This window comes from Enhydra lutris, unplaced genomic scaffold (genome assembly GCF_002288905.1).
Source record: "Enhydra lutris kenyoni isolate GAN:26980312 unplaced genomic scaffold, ASM228890v2 scaffoldscaffold8, whole genome shotgun sequence".
Classification (NCBI taxonomy): Eukaryota; Metazoa; Chordata; class Mammalia; order Carnivora; family Mustelidae; genus Enhydra; species Enhydra lutris.
In genome coordinates this window covers 18,712,745-18,735,216 of record NW_019154092.1, presented here as the reverse complement: position 1 = coordinate 18,735,216, position 22,472 = coordinate 18,712,745, and the positions used below count along the sequence as shown (strand labels likewise).

At 47.1% G+C, this 22,472-nt stretch overlaps 1 protein-coding gene across 2 annotated transcripts in view; it reads left to right on the top strand.

The window, feature by feature from the left end:
• LOC111142453 (transmembrane protein 241) overlaps nt 1-22,472 on the top strand; it is a 117,594-nt gene that overhangs the window by 50,487 nt on the left and 44,635 nt on the right. For both annotated transcript variants that reach the window (XM_022495609.1, XM_022495608.1), the window contains exons 6-12: nt 5,180-5,205; nt 7,100-7,151; nt 8,731-8,779; nt 9,564-9,609; nt 10,749-10,784; nt 12,240-12,274; nt 20,929-20,998. In XM_022495609.1, the coding sequence (XP_022351317.1) occupies nt 5,180-5,205; nt 7,100-7,151; nt 8,731-8,779; nt 9,564-9,609; nt 10,749-10,784; nt 12,240-12,274; nt 20,929-20,998 (314 nt within the window). The remainder of the gene's footprint in view (nt 1-5,179; nt 5,206-7,099; nt 7,152-8,730; nt 8,780-9,563; nt 9,610-10,748; nt 10,785-12,239; nt 12,275-20,928; nt 20,999-22,472) is intronic.

The following is a 22,472-nucleotide window of genomic DNA, read 5'->3' as shown; positions in this document are numbered from 1 at the left end:
CTTTCCTTTATGAATGTAATAAACTACAGTAAGTTGTAGAACATGCAGAGGAAGAAAGTCCCAGAAATCAACGTGATCTTACTTTGCACAGGATACTACTCTATTCTGTCAGACTTTTTTCCAACATACATATGTAGACATACTGCCACAAATGATATAACATATCCTATTTTCCACTGATCAGTTTGTCAGGAATCTCTATTCATGTCCTCATTCCGCTCCACATGGAACATGATGTGTTGGCCAATCCCTGTTTCTAGGCTTGCAGCTGGTTTCTAGTAGCTTGGCATTAAAATCTGCTCTGTGATGACGATGGAAGATTGGCCATGACCTGTTCCCATAGGATTCACGTTCCTGATCATTTAGCCTGGAGCCTCAACAAAGTGACCAGATGTTACCAGGAGCACAACTGTGTGACATCTCTTAGACTTCACCTGTCACTCACCTTCAGGCCTGTTTTGTCCAGCGTGTGTCAGTTTCACCAGGCTCCTCTCCAGAGAGTAAGGTTGGCCTTCTCAGGACCTTGTTCCCAGGTTATAAGGATAAGCTCTGTCTGGGGCTGTGGTTCGTGGTCACCATCCATGGCTCTCTGTGCTTGCACGCGCAAACGCACGCACATGTAGTCTGACTCTAAGGTAATATGGGGCTTATAGAATTAGTCTCGCTACCTTGCAAATAGACTTGTCACAGCTGAACATGAGAATGCTGCCGTTCATCCTTTTGTTCGTTTGTTCCCCATTTATTAAGTCTACACTATGTATCAAACATCTGGCTAGGCCTGTGGCTGTGGAGCTCTACAGGACACACTGATCACCTTCACAGGACTCAGCTGAATGGAGGAGCCAACACATAAACACACACTGTGATGCCCATAGAATGCCATATGGGCTGGAACAGGGGTATGGGTGGACCGGGGTAAGTCTGCTTATGAAGGGCCAGGGGCAGGATTTGAACCCAGTCCTGCAGCTGGTAGGAATTTTCAAAGTGCAGGGAGAAAGGGCACTAGGCAAGCAGAGGAAGCAGCAGGTGAAGGTAGGCGTCTGAAAGGGCTGGTGGGTGTCCCTGCAGGACTGGCGGGCTGGCAGTGGCAGAATAGTGTCATAAAAGGTCAGGCTCCGGGGCTAGATTACCGAAGCTCAGACCCTGAGCAACTTTAACTTCCCTGGCCTTGGTGTCTGCCTCTGTATCATAGAACCTGAGACGTAAGTAACCCATAATGAAATAAGTCAATACACGTTGGGGCCTAGAACAACCCTGGCACAGAGTATGTTATCCTCAGAGGAAGTTAGCTGACCCCCCTGGAATGTTAGTTACTTATTGTTATTTTTGTTGATGTGACTTGAGAAGTTATACTGACCCTTCAGAACACTGACATATCACTAGGACTTACCCCTGGGTGACTTTCAGACTGAGGAGCCTCAAAAGGTGAACGCCTGACGTTAACTCCTGAGTTGTTTTCAGAGCCCCGGGAAGGGGAGCTCAGTAATGCGTTTAATGCTTGTTCTCATCTCCGTATCTCAGGTTCTGGAGGCGTTTACAATAAAAAAGCAGCCTTCCTCTGTGGAACAGGTGAAGTCTTCTGGGCACTGTATTGATCTGCTACCCGGTGACGGAAGCCCCCAGATGGTTGCTGGGTGCACCTGTTACTACTCACGGACCAGCTGGAATGTGCTCTTTAGCTCTCTCCTGTCTGTTCCTGCTTTTCTGCCTAGCTCTTGAGATGTTGATTGCCTTTAGCCCAGAATCCTTTATTTTTTTAATTTCTTTTTAAAAATTTTTATTTTTTTATTAACATATAATGTATTATTAGCCCCAGGGGTACAGGTCTGTGAATCGCCAGGTTTACGCACTTCACAGCACTCACCATAGCACATGTCTTCCCCAATGTCCATAACCCCACCACCCTCTCCCTTCCCTCCTACCCCCGGCAGCCCTCAGTTTGTTTTGTGAGATTAAGAGTCTCTTATGGTTTGTCTCCCGATCCCATCTTGTTTCATTTATTCCTTTCCTACCCCAAGTCCCCCACGTTGCCTCTCAGCTTCCTCATATCAGGGAGATCATATGATAATTGTCTTTCTCTGATTGACTTATTTCGCTCAGCATAATATCATCTAGTTCCATCCACGTTGTCGCAAATTAGCCCAGAATCTTTTAGCGACACATTTTCCCACCATGGGGCACTTCTCCAGGTGCCCTGAGCCAGGTCACCCTTTTGGGTCATCCTTTCTGTACTGTAGGGATGGGCTTCCACCAGGTGGCAGTGGAGTCAAGGTTGGCACCGCCAGCTGAGGCAGGTTCCACAGCGATGAGAGGAAAGGAGTTAGAGCTGCAAGCCACTGCTTTGCACACAAACAGGATCTATTTATGAAAACAGTGCAAACGGGATTATTTAGTAATGCATGAAAACTGAATATGGGCTTCATAGCAAACCAAGTTACCTTTTCAGTCTCTGCATTTTTAAAAAAAATTGTCGTGGCTGGCGTGACAAATCGACCAGGAACGTGAGGGTAAGAGGATGGTGAAAAGAAATTAAGAGACAAAGAGATGGGGGCAGGAGGAGCACTGAGGAGGATGTCCAACAGTGCCGATTTTATTCCACATCTTACAAGCATTTATAAAGCAGACCACAATAGAAGGAGTAATACATCAGTACCTAGTCAGATAACCGCAAGTTCCTACTACAAACACATCTCGTGATGCCAGGTAATCACGGCTAATGCCATTAGCTACTATTGATACAAGAAGTTACAATCAACCAGGGAGTGGGTTATGGGAAGTACAGGAAAAACAAGGACCAACTAAGAATTCATGACCCTGACCACGTTGTTCCCTTCTGTAGGAAGAGCGTGTGGGAAGTTATGTAGGCGAGCGCACGACACGTAGCACAGACCCTTTCTCAGTGTTACTCAACTTTCCTGTCCTTAACCCCTTATCATGGTGTCCGGACTTTAAAGGAGACACAAGTCAGGGCCTGGTTTGATCCACGACTCCAACCATGCCATAGCCTCCAACAAAAAATGAAGATACGATTGACCTATAACATCATATTTGTTTCAGGTGTCAACATAATGGCTTGATATTTATATATCTTGCAATATAGATCACCATAAGTCTAGTTAGCATCCATCACCATATGTAGTTATAAAAATTGTTTTCTTCTGGTAAGTACTTTCAAGATCTACTCTCTTAGCAACTTATGAATCTGCAGTATAGTATTAGTAACTCTAGTCCCTGTGCTGTACATGACATCCCCAAGACTGGGGGATGTCTTTTGTAACTGGAAGTTTTTACCTTCTGAGCGCTTCATTTTTATTTTTTTAAAAGATTTTATTTTAGGGACGCCTGGGTGGCTCAGTTGGTTGAGCAGCTGCCTTCGGCTCAGGTCATGATCCTGGCGTCCTGGCATCGAGTCCCACATCGGGCTCCTTGCTTGGCGGGGGGGCTGCTTCTCCCTCTGCCTCTGCCTGCCATTCTGTCTGCCTGTGCTCGCTCTCTCTCCCTCTCTCTCTGACAAATAAAATCTTAAAAAAAAAAAAAAAGATTTTATTTTATTTATTTGGTAGAGAGTGGGAGCACAAGCAGGGGGAGTAGCAGGCTGAGGGAGAAGCAGTCTCCCTGCTGAGCAAGGAGCCCAACATGGGACTTGATCCCAGAACTCTGGGATCACGACCTGAGCTGAAGGCAGATGCTTAATCAACTGAGCCACCCAGGTGTCCTTTGAGTGCTTCGTTTTTAAACACTATATTCATACCTCACTTTTTTTTTAAAAGATTTTATTTACTTGACAGAGACACAGTGAGAGAGGGAACACAAGCAGGGGGAGTGGGAGAGGGAGAAGTAGGCTTCCGGTGGAGCAGGGAGCCCGATGCAGGGCTCGATCCCAGGACCCTGGGATCATGATCTGAGCTGAAGGCAGACGCTTAACGACTGAGCCATCCAAGCACCCCATTCATACTTCCCTTTCAAGAGTTAGAGTCAAAAAGCTGTAGTTTGGGGGCGCCTGGGTGGCTCAGTGGGTTAAGCCTCTGCCTTAGGCTCAGGTCATGATCTCAGGGTCCTGGGATCAAGACCCTCGTCGGGCTTGCTTCCTCCTCCTCTCTCTCTCTCTCTCTCTCTCTCTCTCTGCCTGCCTCTCTGCCTACTTGTGATCTCTCTCTGTCACATAAATAAAATCTTTAAAAAAAAAAAATCTGTAGTTTGTCCCCAACTAGCAAAGTAATCCTTTTGAAATATCCAGAATTAATGTTGTTTCCTCTACCAAATATAGAAACATCTGTGCTTCTTCGTGCTATAACTTTATACATGAGTGCAAAGAACTAATTCCCGTAAAATGCTAATAAAAATGATGGGCCGCCTGGGTGATTCAGTCGATTGAGGATCCAACTCTCGGTTTCAGCTCAGGTCATGATCTCAGGGTTGTGAGATTGAGCCCCGCATCGGGCTCTGGACTGGGCATGGAGTCAGCTTGAGATTCTCTCTCTCCCTCTCCCTCTGCCACTCCCCTCACCTGCTGCTCATGCTCTCACTCTCTAAATAAATAAAAAATTTTTTAAAAAGACTAATAAAAAGGAGTGAATAAAGGTAGGGCCTGCATTAGAATGTCTTCATTTCGGTGCATTTTAAATGCCAAGTTTAGATTTCCCCAATCTGCCCTTTCTCTCTCTCTAGGGATGGAGCCAACTGTCCCTTCTCCTTTTTCCTGTTTCTTCATTTGTACGTCATCCCAGAGAACTTACAGCACTGTTCAGAGTCAGGGCTGGATCAATGAAAAGCAAACGTAAGGAGGCAGACTGGAATAGAAACTGAACGAGAGCTTGATTTCTCTTCTTCCACAGGTCTCCATCGATTTCTCTCTCTCCCTTTCTTGGTGTGTAAGATATCTGAAGGCTTGGCCCTGGCCTTGTTTTGGGGTTTTGTGAGTAAACCCAGTTCCACGGGTGAGGGTAGAAAAACCACACACCCAGAGTTCTTTGCCCAAGTGACTCAGCTCTGGACCTCTGAGTCATCCTTTGTGTGGTCCAAGCAGAAAAAGCCTCCAGAAATACCAAGGTGCAGCCAGCTCTTAAGCCCCCATTAAGCTTACTCAACATTTATTTGCCTCTTGATCTGAATATTTTCTTTTAAGGGGAAAAAGAGGATTTATACAGACTAACTATAAGTCTCTTTTATTTTCATACAGAAAACTTCTCCTGCAAAGATCTGTAGGTAAGTTAACACAACAACAACAACAACCCACAGCCCTCTAAAATGGAAGATTTAACCTGATTTTAAATGATGATAAATGATTAGAGATTCCTATTTGAGAGCTGACAGAATTTATTACAAACAGTTAAATACCCCTGTTTTGTGTCTTATGCTAAATTTTACTATCTCTTTCTTTCTTTCTCTGTTTTTGTTTTTTTGTTGTTGTTGTTTTGTTTTGTAATATTCTGTTCCTAAGGGGAAAGTAACCCATGCTTGATTTCAGTCACTGATGCCCAAAACTTCACTAAGAGTTGTGCAATACTGATGGGAGAAGGAAAATGGAAAACACGGGAAATGACTTAAAATGCTTACAATCATGTTTGCACTTTATTGGGTTTCTATGATTCCCTTGGTGGGACAAGCACTGGCCGCAGGTTCAGGGATCTGGGTCGTGGTCTTGGGCCACAGCAAGGTGACCAAGGGCAGACTTCATGGCCCTTTGTGCCTCGTTCCCTCGGCTGAAACGCGAGCTGGGCTGGACTCTTGGGCCGGTCCCCACACCCCGTTATGTGCTAACCTGTAACCCTGTTCTCTAGCTGCTTCCGGCCTCCTTGGCTCTAGCTCCAAAGCTCAGTCCTGAGGATAGAAAACCAACAGAAATGCTTTGACACATGGATTTAGGACTTTTTGTTTCCAATATTTCTGGGCTTTCATCCAGTCTCTTACTTTGCCTTTATTACAGGCTGCTACTTGGAAAAAGAAAAACACAACACTGTCAGGACTCATCCTCTTGTTTAAAAGATTAGCAGGTGTTAAAGAGAGGCATTAAAACCCACTAATACCTGATATAATCAGGTGTTGCTCAAGGCCAAGTTTGGTGGGAAACCAAGCAATGTCTTCCACCTGGCTGTTCCCCATCTCCTCTCAGCCCCAAGGGGCTGTCTGTGTAAGAGGACCTCTAACATGCATTGCCTGTGGATGGGGAAGCGTCCTGTAGCCTATAAAGCCTTCTGCTGTAGGTAGACACCAAACCTATTACGGTTCTCCTCTCCTCTCCCCACCTAAAACCTGCCTAATTCTGTGAAGTCCCAGAAACCCTTCCAGCTGCCTCCCTCCATTCACCCCACCCTTTGCCTCAGAGTCCCTTGACAATCTGCTGCCTTGGAGTCTTCTGGAGGCCCTTTGTGTGTGCACCGTCAAAGCTGGTCAGGCTGTAGAAGGAGGGCAGGCCAGAGTGGAGAACCTCCTTGTATCCCAGGGTGTCCCGTGTTGTGCTGACCTTCCAGGGCTGTGAGGTCCCAGCTCTGAGGATTCCCCGTACTGGTTCCCCTGCCCCAGGCCGCCGGCCACACGAGGTGGGTTCTGCATATTTGGCAGGAATGCCGCGGGAGTGATGTGGCCGTCTTGGTATGTCGTATCAGGAGGCATATGGAACACACCTGTCCCATCACTGGAGATGTTCAGGTTGATCATGTGGGGAAGGTAAAGCACAAAAGATTTTAACATGCATTCCACGGCGTTTCCTTTTTCCTAAGTGGCAGAACTGCAGTCTGATTACCCAGTTTTTGTGTATCTGGGGGGACCTGCGGTTTAGAAAATTTCTTATTACCTGGTTCACGGGCATCCTGTTTTTCTCAAGTGAGTCAGCTGTGGTTTTGCAAATGTCCTGCAAGTAAGTGCCCATGTCTGGGGATGAGGCCAGCTGAGCCCCAGGGAGGGAACTGTCTGGTCCCCAGAGGGGCACGCAGTGGAAAACTGCACAGGTAATGGGGTTCTCAGAGGAGGGAAGGGCACGGGGCGGAGTCTCAGCTCGGCCCCAGGCTCGATCCATTCCATGTGTTTCAGCCCCCATGCTCTCTGGGCAACCCTTTGATACTGAAAAGTGAAGCTGCCTGTTTCATCTCTCTTTGCACAGTGCCCTCTTTCTCCTGGCTGCCGCAGGATGCCTTCCCTTCAATGACCCCCAGGTAAGTTCAAGTGCACTCATTTTGCCTTCCAGGTGTCTTTTATGGTCTGAAGCTTCTGTGTATGAGCAGAACTTCCTAGTCCTTCCTTTGGGAATCAGAAGAATCCCAGCCTCTGCAAAAGCTAGGTACCTCCAGGCCAGGTCAATACCTTTTCCACAGGCCTTCGCCTTTTCTTCAGGGCTGTGGCAGCTCGGTGGAGCTCTGGGCTCCGGGGGCCATGGCGGGCGCCATTGGCCCTCTGTTTGTGCTTGGAGGACCCACAAGTCCCAACCCAAATTGCCCTAGCCTCATGTACTGAGGCGATGTTGATTTTCCCTTTCATCCCAAGGGCCTCATCTGCAGAGTGATTTTCACTTTGTTACCCTGAGTTTTTCTTTATTAGGCCCTGAGGACCCGCCTCCTCACCCCTCCCCCCGGTAGTCATCTTGTGGTGGGTCTGTCTTCTCTCTTTTCTCCCCCAGCAGTTATTAAGTCCCCATCAAGTGTCAGGCACTGAGCCAGGCTCTGGGGACACAAAGAAGAATTGTCCTCATCCAGGCAGAAGTCAGAGTCTAGTCAGAGCAAAGGAGAGGAGGACAGACAAGAAACAGATAATTATAGCATGGGGAGGCCAGGGCTCTGTTGTGGGGAGATAGGGATGCCATGCGGCACCTAAGACTCGGGGGACCGGGGAAGTGGGAAGAACTCATGATTACAGGAAGCCAGCTATGTGCCAGGCTCTGGGCCAATGCTTCATGTGCTTTATTTTATTCAAAATCTCGCAGTTGCCCAAGGAGGACTCTTACTGTCTCCATTGCATAGCTAAAGAGTAACGAGGTCCCCAAGTCACCAGCTAGTGAGTAAGTGGGGATCTTTCTGATGCTAGAGCCGGACTCTGCTCTCTAGACCTCAATCTTGGAGGGTGAGGAACAGATGGCCAGAAGAAAGCAGGTGTGGGCACCGCCGTGGAGGTGTCCTGCCTTTCTGGGATTCAGCTTTAGTGAGCACTATGTGCATGCCCCTCTGTAAATTCCTGCCCTTCTGGAATTTACAGGCTAGTGGATGGTGGAGAAAGAGACAGATGATACATGAAACAGAGTGTAGTAAGTGAGATAAACTTCTACAGAGGAAAATAAGGAGGGGAAGAAGAGAGGGAGTGCTCCTCAGCTGAGTTGGTAGGGGAAGCATTCGGGCTTGGGGAGGTGCAAGTTCTTCCTCTGGGGGGCATGCAGTAGATGGGACTGGTGGGGTTGACAGGGGCTTGTCCTAGAGATCTTTGGGTGCCATGAGTTTGGATTTTATCCTGAAGTACTGAATGATTTTAAGCAGTAGGTGACACCATCTGATTAGGCTTTTAGCGACACCGTGTGAAGGAGAACAGGAAAAAGGGTGCTGGAGGCAGAGAGCCCTATTAGGAAGATATCATAGGCATCGAGGTGAGAAATGAAGATGGACTGGCCAAAGGCCCCAGATTCCTGTCATGGCAGCCTTGCTTGACGCCATTCACTGACATTTAGGGTTTCTGATGACCACTCTGGGTCCCGTGTGTCCCTACTTGTAGCCATTTTATTATTATTATTTTTTAAATCCTGTGTTACAGTTTGATCCCGGTGGATATTTCTGGGCTGTAATTCACTCATTCTGCGTAGGTAAGTTTTAAAAGAACGCTTACTTAAATCATTGAGGCTTATTATTTAGACCTTATGATATATCCACTTTTCGGAGACCTTGAACGATAGGAAGATTACAGACAAGGCAGGCGTCAAGGTTGAACTTAAACGGGCATTTTCTTATCTGATTTTCCTGTTTGGGAGTTTTCCTCAAATATTCCCATTTCTGATATAGTCTCGTCTTTTTCTCAACAAACGTTAATTAACTCACCACGGCTCTGGCCTGCTTGCTCACGTCTACTTGAGAAACGCTGGTTGGTCTTTAAAAATGGTAAGAAGAGATCCAGAAGTTTGTGTCAGAAACACTGTCCTTCAGCAGCATACCCAAAGAGAGGGAAGCAGGGGAACTAAGAGGGCCATCTGACTTCATTTCCAGTCATCTGTTCAGTTTTTCCCGTCTGGAGTCTTAGGGGGAGCAGGGCCCTGCTTTGGCTACACACGGTTCAGAAATGCCGCGTGTCCCTTCCTCCCGTGCACCTTGCAAAGGAAGCTGAAACCTGTCTGTGAACTGTGTGTCCTTCTGCTGATCACGAGCCCTCCCTGCCCAGCCCTCTCTGTACTGAGCAGTCATCACAGGGGATTACTGTACTGGCATCCTGGGCTCCCCCCAAGGGCGGTGGTGCTGCCCCCTGTCGGTGGGGTGGGGGTGACCCTCTCGGGAAGAGCTGCCCTCGCCCTTGTGGTTTTCGTGCTTCCCGGCGGGTGTGGGCAGCCCCTTACACAGAATGTCCTGTGCCAGTAACACGCGCCGCTTCGTTTTCAGGGGCATATAAGATATTTCAGAAGGCCCGGCAACCCAGTGCGCTCAGGTAAACCTTTTCCTGTGTGGTGGGTTGTTCGGTTCAAGCAAAGGGGTGAGACCCATGGTGTCGTGAGCTTGTTCTGTTCAGCTGGAGACTCTGCACAGCAGCCGGGGGCCTCCAGGGCCATTTCTCCTGCTGTTGGGCCCTTGCATGCGGGCACCACCAGCACCTGATCCTACCCACCGTCAGCAGTGGGTGAAGAGCAGGGGAGGCCCTGGCCTCTTCCTGCAGGGGCAGCTGTTCAGATGATATTTTTATAAAAATTACATGACCCGCTGCTTTGGGGCCCCAGTTTACTTCTTCCAGCTCGGAGGCCAACTCTTTTTTCTGTTTCTTCAGCCCCTTCCTAACTTGACTTCATTCAGACCCAGAAGTTCCCCCAGGCCTGAGCTCTGTGCTGGGGTAAAATGAGAGTTCTGTTGCTCAGTCAATTCACCAGACGACAGACAAATGTCAATGAAAAGAGAGAGGAGTCCCGGCATGGGTTGGCCTGCAGCTGGGAGATTCAGAGGCCCCGGACTGGCCCCCTGGCCTCTGGTTTTTGAGGCCACCAGAAGGACCCCTGGGAGAAGATTATACTCTCAGAGGCTGTGACTTTCAGTCCTTAGAACACCTTTTGTTCTTTTAGTGAAGGGCTTCTGTAGCAAAAAGCCAGCAAAGTTGCCAGATAAAATATAGAATGCCCAGTTAAATTTGAATTTCAGGGAAGTAGTGATTCCTTTTTTTAGTGTAACTATGGCCCATGCAATATTTGGAATATACTTGAACGGGATTCTTTATATGAGATTCAGATTTATTTGGGTGTCCTGTATTTTTATCTGTCAAATATGGTGGCCCTGGGAGCCAGGCAATGGCCTGAGAGACTTGACTCTCCTTTCACAGTGGGAAATGTACATGTAGGAGATAATCTGTCACAGGTGAAAATGTTTGTAATAACTATTAACTAGGAAGTGTTTTTTTAAAAACAAGCCAGGAACAAGTTTTGAATATAAAGTATACCTCATACAATTTATTGACAATTTTTAAATGTAGAAATTTAACCATAGATATAATTTACTAGAATATAATGCCGCTTTTGTGTATGTAAAACACTTCTGTTATTTTACATGTCTTATCTCTCTTTTTTTTTTTTTCTAACTCCTTAGTGACATTGACCAGCAGTACTTAAACTATATGTTCAGGTAAAATATAACTTACGTTTTCAAGAAACAACTCCTATCTTTCTAGAGCTAACGGATTTTTAGTTCCCAATAATATTTTGATTAGAGAGTTCTGAGCCAGGGTGCCTACCAGAGAGGCAAGCTAAATAATTTGTGAGATGACTAGAAGTTGAGAAAACCAAATTGTAGTTCTATCCGTAGACCAGGCAAGAGGAACCTTTTTCTGGCTCCAGAGTTCAGAAGGCCATGCCTTTCCCCATAGGTGCTGAAGTCTGTAAGGCTAAGGGGACATTTCTTCGCAGGGCCCACTCCCTGTAGTGTGTGTGTGTTTTGCAGCTACATGTAAGGCCTGTCTAACAAACCCACGACTTCTGAATGACCCAACATTCTCACTGCCTTTCTCCTGACCCTCCTCTCCTCCTGCCTCTTTGCATGGCGCCCCTCCTCTGAGCCATCAGAGAACCTGCACTTTAGGGGCAGAACAAAGGAAGAAATTGAGAAAATTGAGAAATTGGTGCAAGGAATTAATCCCGGGGTAGAGAGGAGGCAGCTCTTTCATACTAACAGTGGCTTCCCTGTTCAAACTGTCCTCCACACTGCCTATAATGTCACCGACTAGAGACTTTGATGGTTCTCCATCCTGGTGCCCTTGAGCGCACCCAGGGGTGTAATGGAGGAAAACAGCTGATGCCCGGATCTTGCCCTTAGAGAGCCTAGCCAGGGTGTTGGCTATTCTGATGTCCAGTCAGCATAAGGACCAGTGTAGGTTATCTGGCATTAAAATTTTTAAAAATTCCCTCCTATCCTTGGATAAAAAGTTGTATTCCTAACCTCTAGCCAGATAGTTGGCCAGGCAGCATGGTATTGTGATGGAAGAAGGTGACCCTGGGGTGACCCGGGGCAGTGTGAAGGTGCAGTGGGCGGGTGCTTCCTGGGAGACAGAGAAGCTTCCAGAGAAGAAGATGGGAGAATGCCAAGGACCAATAGGGCCAGTGTCAGAGGAACACTCCTCCTCCTCTTCATCCTTTTCGGCTTCTATTGCCCATCAGTCCAGGTAGTTTCTAGGCACATGGTGGGTGAGATGGATCATTCTGTGGGAAATCTAGCTTATCTTCTACAGAACTAATTTTATGGTAAACACACATACCTCATGCTCAACAGCTAGTTTTTCTATTGCAGCCAATCTATAATTGAGAGTCTGCTTTGTTGAACTTACACATACTCTTGGCAGATTAGGTGAGCATGGTGATAACGGCTACACGGCTGGCCTTGGAGTGGGGTGTGGTCAGCCCCCTTGCCCAAAACCGAGGCATCTCAGGAGATCTCACCCTCTCACTGATGAGTGAGACCATTCTCTGCAGATAATCAGCTTTTAGGCAGATTTCACTGTTTCTGAGCAGAATGGGCGGAAATGCATGTTGCTGTTTTCTCGGTGCTGGGGGAAGACTTCTTACTGCTCTGCTCTTCTGTTTTCAGCGTGGTGCTTCTGGGACTTGCATCTCATCCTACAGGTAAGTCAGTTTGTTTTCTGTGGCCCATTCAACCAGCTCTGTGACCCGGTTGTATCTCTGAGGGAGATTCTGTGAGAGAGCGCGGTTTGCCTGCCAGGATGGGAGCTCCGGCGTTAGGCATGGCCCACATGCTGGAAACTGGTCTCAATGACCCCTTGTGGATCCATTGCCCATGAATTTATTCTTACCCCTTCTTGAATTTTGTCGTCTGTGTTTTCATCTGATACAGCCTCAGCTGTCCAGACAGGCTTGTTATCTGCTGGATAAACTAGTGCTCAAGTTCTCTTTTTCTAAAGTTCCTTCTTTAAACATCCAGAATTGCCTCAGTCCTAGTGGGAAAGGATTTGGTGGAAAATTTCAGATTCACCCTACAGCCGACTGACATCCTTTCGTACATTTTTATCATACGCAATCATACGATAGTCATCATTGCAGAAGAAGGAAGTCAAATTTTAAAGCTTACCTTTGCCCTGTTGGCTGCCTTGGTTATTTTACAATTGTTTCCCTGATTCAGGAATCGCCTACAATACTCTGTTCCATTGTGGTTTTTTACTCTGAAAGGTTTTGAAGTTGATGCCAAATGTCACAAAATAGTATCCGCGTGCGTATGGCTGGAAATGCACATTTCATCAGTCAGGCTCCTTCAACCCAATCCAATCAATGTCTGTTGGCCGTTTGCTGGGGCTTAAGGCATTTCCCAAGCCCTCAGAGTCTCAGTTAAAATGAGAAAGGTGAACTGGCTTATTTCTAAAGCCCTTTCTAGCTCCCGTTGTGCCCAAAACGATGACAGCTTTCTGCTGGTGCCTTTAGCTGTTTCAGATTATTTGAACTAGTCTCCCAAGGAAACTGTCAGTAGCGACGCAGTGTTTCTTGGTCGTATCTGACCCATCTGAACCTGTGTCTCATGAGTATACCTCGAATTTCTTTTCTCAGAGCCTTACTCCATACTTTCCCACCGTGATGCACACCTACTGTTTTCTGCCCATTCCCCCAGCCTGGGGCTGTCTCCCGACTATGAGGTTTGCTGTTGAGTGCCCTCTGCACACTCGTGTTGAAAACCTATCCCTTAGCAAAACAAAAATCATATGAAACCCATGATGTGAACCCTACCCATTTCCCCTCACCTGTGCCATAGCTTCTATGCCTTGGCGCGTGCCTCCTGTCATTCTTTCATGCCGTCAGGAGGTTGCCATCCAAGAGATACTCACAAGCCCCCGAAGCACCCTCCCCCTTGCAAAGCGGTTTTGGTCAAAGCCTTTGGAAAGTTCTCTGGTTCTCCTCGAGCTGCATGCTCATTTGCTCCCTGTGAAATTAGTGGTGGACTTGGGTGACTAATTCTCACGTAAAGAAATCACTCTGCCTTTCGACTAAGAGGTGATGCTCGTTCGTTTGTTACTCATGATTCTCAGAGCTGGAAGGAGTCTTAGTGATTATCCGTGTTGCCACCTCCTTTTGCAAATTGGGAACTTGAAGCCCGGAGCAGTTAAGGGATGTGGCCAAGGTGGAGCAGGGGAGGCGAATAACCGAGAAAGACTGGAATTTAGGTCCTGACCCATCTCCCAGGTTTTTCTTTTTAAATGCTTCTTTTTTCAGGGATCCTGTGGTTTATTAGAAAGTCTCCTGAGTGAGTGAATACTTAAATACGATTTTTTTAAATTTCCTGTGAGAGCTTCTCTTGGATTTTGTTTTTACTTTGTTCTGTTTTTGAGAGAGAGAGAATGTCTGTGCATGCACACATGTGAGGGGCCAGGGAGCAGAGGGAGAAGGAGAGAGAGAATCTTAAGCAGGCTCCAGGCTCAGCGCAGAGCCTAATGTGGGGCTTGAACTCACAACCCTGAGATCATGACCTGAGCGGAAATCAAGAATCAGACACTAAACCGACTGAGCCACCCAGGCTTCTCTTGGTTTGAGGGGCATTTGTCTACCAGTTTCTGAGCACAGGGATGCTAGTAATAGTTTATACAGTTTGGCCACCATTCCCACATTTCACCTTGAGTTACTGCTAAACTTTTAGGTTAGTGCAAGGATATACTCTCTGGGCACACAAAGTGGTCAACAGCCTATGGTCATAGAATGGCCTGGGCAGAAGAGTAATTTAAGATAGGCCCCAGATTCTTTTTGAGGTGATGAAATGTTCTGGAATTCGGTAGTGGTGATGGTTGTACAACTCGGATAATATTCTAAAAACTACTGAATTTTTAAAAATGATTTTATTTCTTTATTTGACAGAGACACAGCATGAGAAAGAACAAGCAGTAGGGTGGGAGAGGGAGACGCAGGCTTCCCGCTGAGCAGGGAGCCTGATGGGGGGCTTGATCCTAGGACCCTGAGATCATGACATGAGCCGAAGGCAGCTGCTCAACAACTGAGCCACCCAGGTGCCCCCAAACCACTGAATTTTAAAAAATGTATGGGGTTTATGGGGCTCCTGTGTGACTTGTTGGTTAGGGATCTGATTCTTGATTTTGGCTCAGGTCATGATCACAGAGTTGTGAGATTGAGTTCTGCATTGCCCTCCAAGCTGAACATGGAGCCTGCTTAAGATTCTCTCTTTCCTTCTCTCTCTCTGCTCCCTCTTCACTCTTTCTCTCTCTCAAAAAAAAAAAAAGTATAGGGGCTAAAAAACAAATCACTCTTATTTTGAGAACCTGTTTGAAACTCAGTTATGCCAGAAAAAGATATTTGCAAAGATTAATTTTCCTCCAGATTATATTTAAAAAAAAAAAAAAAAGCATGGACATCAGATGCTTAGTCCCATTCCTTCTGCAGGCTTTGATCACTTGTCTGGTGAATGATTGATGGGTCTGTGGTGGGCAGCTCAGGGAGTTGTAAATCCTGTGGGATTCATCAGAGAGACTGGGCACACTTCTCTGGAGGGACTCCTGGATGCAGGTTTGCTGTGTTGCAGTTTTTCAGATGGCTGAGGGGATTGTCTCTGAAGAGGCCAGGTGAAGAAAGCCAGTCTCCTGAGAAGGATCTTGCAGGCCTGTAAGACCAGCTGTGACTCTGGTAGCAACAGACGAGGTGGTCTTGGCTTCTTGCTTGGCCTCTTGCTGTAGGTGGCTGAGGCTCCCCAGTGAAAGGATGCCCCAAAGCTGTAGGGTTCAGGAGGCCTTCAGGCCTCAATAGCAGGGTCCAGTATTGGACCTGCTTTGACCTCCTTTGAGGCCCTGGCGAAGGTGGGTATGGGGTTCTGTACAAGCTGGTGGCTGCCTTCCAGAAGAAGCTGAAGATTTCCATCTATCCCAACACCAAGTCCAGCTTCTAACCCACGAGCATCCCAAGGAAACACTGTAAAATTTCACCTACTCCTTTGTGTATGAAGGTGCTCTGTGTGTGGTCACTGTGATCCCATTTGTTGTTTTCTTAGAACTTCTAGAAATTATACGCCAAGGGGCCTTAAAGACATATATCAGTGTTTTTCTTTTTGCCTCTGGTCAGCGGGGTGCCAATGACTTGAAACCTTACTATCAACGGGCTGGTCCTTATGGGCTTGCTTGGATCAGGAATATTGAGTAGCAAAACAATCCTGACTAGAATAGGGAAGCTACTTGTGAAATCCACCTGAAAAGAGATTGTCTAGATTTTGATTAACTTTAACTTTTAGAAACTCTCAGGGCTGCCACATAACAATCTTGGTCTAGCTAAATAGTGCTCTGCTTTGAGGTTGTGCAGTGCACAACCTGAGCAACTGTAAGCAGTGGCTTTTTGCTTCAAAAAGCACTCAAGAACAGTAAAATGGTTGTATTTGTTGGGTAGAGTGGATCACTAAGGCAGATAGATAATTAAGGTAGAAATTTGAGATGATGGACTCTCAGAATCTAAAAGAGTACTGGGGAGTCCATTTTCTCAGCTTTTATTAATTTATTTATTTATTTTTAAAGATTTTATTTGACACAGAGAGAGAGGTCCCAAGTAGGCGGAGAGGCAGGCAGAGAGAGAGAGAGAGAGAGGAGGAAGCAGGCTCCCCACTGAGTAGAGAGCCCAATGCGGGGCTCGATCCCAGGACCCTGGGATCACGACCTGAGCCGAAGGCAGAGGCTTTAACCCACTGAGCCACCCAGGCACCCCTATTTTCTCAGCTTTATAAACCTAGGTCAATTACCCTCAACTCTTTGATGGGTCCTGATAATGTTTTCTCATAGCAGTATACAACTGATTACAAAATTTAAGCAAATAAAACACTGGAGGAAAATCTCTCGCCTCCAGAAGTATTCAAGGACTGCTGTGGTGGGACAGCTCTAGTTCCTTCTAATTTGTTACCTTTCTCATTGGACCCATGGGTAGTCTAGCCTGTTCTTAAGTTAGAGCGATCCTTTATTCTTTACCACCTGGTTATTACACTTTCCATCTAGAATGTCCCCAGCAGGGCCTGAGTATCAGGGAAAGCATATCCCTGAGTCCCCACACCTGCACCAGTTAAGACACAGTAAGCCCTCAGGGCTCGTGGGTGCAGTGTTTTTACAAAGGATCTGTTAACAGTTGGTGGCACTTTTATTTTTTAAAAATTTTTAAAGTTTTATTTATTTAAGTAATCTCTACACCCAATGTGGGGTTCAAATTCACAACCCCGAGATCAGGAGTTACATGCTCTGAGCCCACCAGGTGCCCCACAGTTGCTAATATTTTAAAGCAGGGCTTTGTTCCTTTCTGTTTCTTTTCACCTCTTCTTTTTTTCACTTGTATCTTAATTATTTAGTAGTACTTTTGAAGCATTAAAAAATTGAGGTATAGGGACGCCAGGGTGGCTCAGCTGGTTAAGTGTCCAACTCTTGGTTTCAGCTCAGGTCATGATCTCAGGGTCGCAAGATCGAGTTCCGTGTCAGGCTCCACACTGAGCATGGAGTCAGCTTCAGATTCTCTTTCTACCTCTTCCTGTGCCCCACCCCTACCCTGCTTGCCTGTGCACACTATCTCTCTCAAAAAAATATTGAGGTATAATTTATGTATATGAAATGCACCTATCTTATGTCGATCAACTTTGACAAAGGTATACACCTGTGTAGCTTATACTCCCATGAAGATATAGAGCATTTCTGTTACTATAGAAGGTTTCCTCCTGCCCCTTCCTCATTGCCACCACCCAAGCCACCACGGATCTGATTTCTGTTTATCCCAGAGCCTCATATAAATGGAAACACACAGAGAGTGTTCCTTTGTGTCTGGCTCTTTCTTCAGTGTAGCATTCTGAGATTTATCTAGGTTGTGTACGTTTCACTAACTGATTCCCTTTTATTACTGAGGAGGGCGCTAGTGTGTGAACATCATGCCTTTTGTTTATCCATCTGCCTGCTGATGCTCGCTTGCACGGTTTCCGGTTTTTGGCTATTATGAATAAAGCTTCCATGAACACTCTTGTTTCAATTTCTTTTTAAAGATTTTATTTTTAAGTAATCTGTACACCCAATGTGGGACTCGAACCTACAACCCTGAGATCAAGTCACACATTCTCCCTACTGAGCCAGCCAGGTGCCTTCCCCCCACGGACGTTCTTATACAAGACATTTTTGTGGACTTATATTTTCATGTCTCTTGGATAAATACCTAGGAATAGAATTTCTATGTCTTAGAATAGATGTACATTTAACTTTTAAGAGAGTGCCAGTTTTCTGAAGTGTTTCTACCATTTTACACTCCTACTCAGCAGTGTCAGAGAGTTCCAGTTCCTTCACATTGTTGCTAATATTTGGTGTTTAGTCTTATTTTAGCTAGTCTGCTTGGTCTCTTGATAATGCTCTTGACCGAGCTACCCTTCTCACTCATTCCCGAGTGCCTGGAAAGAGAGTGCTTCTGTAGTTGCAGATATGGCCCTTTGGGTCCCAACCTTGCGAGTGCACTGGGAGACGGTGGTAGGGATCAGGTAGATGGTTTTCTTTATCTGGAGTGCAGACCCTGCCACATTGCCCCCTTCGGGTACTGCGTTTGCTCCTTGGTGGATGGAATCCACCTTCCCCTCTTGTCATTCAACCTCATGATTCACTCAGAGGCTTCAAGAACCTTGCTTCCCCTTGGACCATTTTAAGCACTAGTGGAGAAGAGAAGTTCTTCTTCTGTTTGAAAGTTTGCATTTCGTCTTTGTGTCAGGCCCCCTCTGTTGTGTGTTCAAGAGGGAGGATTTCAAGAGCCCAGAGAGCAGAGAGACCCACAGGAACCGGACCCAGAAATGACCTTGTTGCCTGGTGTACCTATTGCTTATGTGTGAGACAAAGCAAGTAGCACTAATTACTTCTTGGACCCGACCTTCCATTTTCCTGCCGGTTCCCAGGGCTAAAATCTGGTGAGAGGAAGTTCTCTTGATGTTCAAATATCTGTTAGTCTTGAATGTGGTAAGATGGAACCACACTTTTCCCTGTGGCTGTTTCATGCTCTGATCATCAGAGAAATTGGATTCACTCCCTCAGTCTGAAGTCAGCAGAATTTTAACCGTGGCCCACAAAAGCACTGGGTCATGCCGTGACGAGCACCGGGCAGTGTCTGGAAGTGTTTGGTCACTATCTGTCCACCTGAAACGAATATGCTACATAATTTATGCTGAAATTGTGCCTTCCACGATAGCTGGTGCAGGGGCGTTGTCTTTTGAGCACCTTTACCAATTTTCCAGGTCCCTGGAGGTTGTTGTCACGAGTTTGAGCTGGCCAGCCCCACACTGCCTCATCATCAGGGCCCTCTGTAGCGCGGTCATTAACATCTGCTGGGTGGAGGTGGTGTGTCTCCTGCTTGTTGAAGAACTGGGGGAAAGGAGGAGCCAGGCTGATGGCATCAGAGGGGAAGCATTTGGGGCACATTTGAAATTAAGGACCAGCAGAGCCAATTAGAAAGGGGAGCATTCTCTGCAGAGGAAGCAAGGGGAGTTGGGTGCTTTCAGGAGCTGCTGGTTCAGTAGCGCTCCGCCGAGGCCGGGGTTGGTCCTAACACCATGGGTATGAGGGGAGTAGGGGCTGGGCAGGCTGCCAGTGCACAGCGAACCCCGTGCCGATGGGAGCCTGGGTGCCAAGAGAAGCAGCGCCCGAGGAGTCTCGAGGCCCTGCACTCAGCTTATCTCCTCTCCGCCCTTCCTCATCACCACACGACTGCACTGCCATGTCCCTCACACTGAAAGGGAAGCTGGAAGGGGGCCAAGAACCATAGCTGCCAGAGAGACAGAGCAAAGCCCTGCATGGACTGTCGCTTTGCCCGCCTGCACAGGGATGCTCTGGCCGCCCTCTGGGGCTTGGGTGCCCCCAGTTGCCTCGCTGTCGCTTCTGCGTGGAAAAGGCCTCCCACAGAAATCATGCTCTTCACACCCCGAGCCCGATGATGTCATTTGCAAAGCCCCTCCACCAGCGCCGGCCACAGGGACCATGGAAGCCTTCAGGGGAGTCGTGGTAGGAAGAAAGCGAGTGCTCTGAACCTCTTGTTGGGCTGCACAAAAACCAGATCCCAGAAGACCCTCCCCTTTGTCGTTAAGCACACACACATATGTACAAACGAAACAAAACAACAAAACCATAGTGGTGATAAAAAAACAAAAACAAAAAAAAACCCTCTAGGGAAACGGAATTCAGGACTTTCCTTCCCAAGCAGTGGTTGAATTATTTGAAATCAGTTCAGTCTCTAAGGAAGTGTAGCAGCCCCTTGTGTCTTGTTCTGAAACTCTTGATTTAAGTGCAGCAGTGAACGAATGACTGTCTCTAAGTTGTTACACTGAGCACCTAATGCGCTGTGTCCTTAGGAAGATTGCCTTTCTTGCTCCGCTCCATCCAAATCTGAGCGACAGACCGAGGCCCGGGGGTCTGAAGGTCTTGGCTCCTCTCGAGTCTCAGAAACTCCAGCCCCGGGAGGATGAGGCTCTCTGCTGTGGAAAGGCTTAATTCCTTTTCTCTGGACATTTTTGGAAGGCTTTCTGCTTTTTTAATCTCCTGACTTCTTGTTTGTGACCAAGTTCACATTCCAGAGAGGGAAGCGGCCAATATGTGTGATTATTTCCTCTTGCACCAAGTGGAACTAAAAGAATGAACTTACTTCACTAGAAATAAATGTACCCTTTGGACCTTAAACCCGAATGAGTAAGCACGGTTGGTCTGGCCCCTCTGCCGTCTGTGCAGTAATTAAACACAGAATGAGAAAAAGATGTCAGAGGCATGCATTCCCAATCTTTTTTTAGACATAAGGCAGAAAAGAATAGACCAATTTTTTTTTTTTTTTTTTTTTTTTAAAGATTCTTTTCGTCCTACACTCTGCCTTGGGCAGGGATGGCCACCAGGTGATGAGGAAAGACTAGGGTTTGGAGTGACTGGGTGCACGTTTTGGCTTCCCGGTTCAAGAGTTGAGCAGTCCTAGACACATCCTTAACTTCTCTGACCACCAACTGAATGGGGAGCCTGGAACACCAGAGAGTTATTGCAAGGACTGAAAGAGATGCTGTACGTAGAGCCTTTAGCGTACGGGCCCACGCAGGGCAAACTCATGCTAAACGGACGTTAAGATCATCACGCTCTTATTTTAAGATGATTTAAGCCATTAACACAGAAACACTGGGAATGGCAGAGGGAATTCAGTGCCGGGCGGCTCAGTGCTCCGATGGCTGCTGTGCTAAAGACCTCACCTGTGTGTCCCGGGGCAACTGGGGGTAGGGTGTGGGGGGGCCATTGTCTCACCCTTGCTGTGACTCTCAGGTGACCTCTTCAGCGTCCCGGACTTCCCGTTCCTGTATTTCTACAGATTCCATGGCAGCTGCTGTGCCAGGTAAGCTTAACGCATAACCCCCTGGCCCTATTAATTTGTCTGGGGTTGTACTAGTGGTATCTTCGTCAAGTCCAGGGTCACAGCCAGTTATCCAGATGAGGGGCAGAAGAGAGCAGTGGCCAGGCAGGAAGCAGCCCACTCAGTCATCCACGGGTTGTCATCAACATCCTTAGGTGCTCAGGGCCGGATTGGGGCCTGGAGGACCTGTGTTCTGTGGAAGTTCCTTGGCCAGAGCAGTGCTTTCCAAACTTGCAGAAGAGCTGAGAACCCTGCACTGTTTTTCTTTCCACAAGCCATTCCTAAACAGCACTTCAGTGTATAAAATGATGCATCAGATTCAGTTCAAGGGAGGATTTGGGGCCAGAATTACACCCGCTCAGCTTCCTCTGTGGCCCTCGCCTTGTCCCTAAAGGGCGGCCTCCCCAAAACCTTGACTGAATCCTAAGACCCTGAGAAACAGGTTTTGGAAGCCAGTGACTAGGAGACATCTAGATGACAAAGTGACCCTTACTACGTGGCCTTGGGTGGTACATCCCAGTGGGATGGGTACGTATAGATGGAGTTCAGACCCGCCCTCTCCCTACTTTTTTGCCATGAGTCCCATGTTGCCTGACTTTCTTCTGCTGAGAAATGGAAAGGCTGGATAGCCATGCGGTATGGGTTCTGCTGGGGTGGGAAGCCCAGTGTTGGGTTGGGTGCCAGCCTTGCTGCTTGCTAGTGTGTTTGTTCTTTGGGTGAGCTGTCATTCTCTCAAGCCTTGGCTGAGTTTCCTCATCTGTAAAGTGGAAAGATAGTATCACTCCAGGTGATCGCATATACTAAATAAGGCGAGTAAGCCCTGAGCACCTCGCCTGGCCCGGGAGATGATGGCCGTTACTGTCCTTCTCAGCTTGACTGTAATTAGCTCAAATGTCCATAGACCATGAGCGATGGCTAAGCTAGACCACTTCACATGTAAAAGGTTGTACCTTGTGAGGCAGTGATTCCTTGCAGAGACCAGGAGCTGGTGTGCAGCTACGTCCTGTTTCTGATAGGGGTGTGTTAGAACAACAACAACAAAAATCAATATTGTACAGTTTGCTTTTGCCTTTGAGCCTCAGAATGACTTATTTGTCATCCTCAGCTAACTTTCAGGAAAATACTGACAGAATTCATCTTCCCAGTTCCAAATCAGTTTGGTCAGACCTTGTCAGCTGCCCTTTAGCTGGGCTCAGGTGGCGTGAGTGTTCGTGCTGCTCCCATGTCCGTGGACTTGTTTCTCTCTGGGTCCGGTCTTCTGGCAGCACCAGCAAACACAGTGCAGAGGGGAGGGCAACCACCATGTGGTTCATTGAAACAGCAACACGGTTCCTAGCCCGGCGATGCTGGCTTTGTGGGGTGATAGTCTGGCCCCATTTCTGCCCCTTTTATTTTATTTTTTTTTAAAGATTTTATTTATTCATTTGACAGAGAGAGATCACAAGTAGGCAGAGAG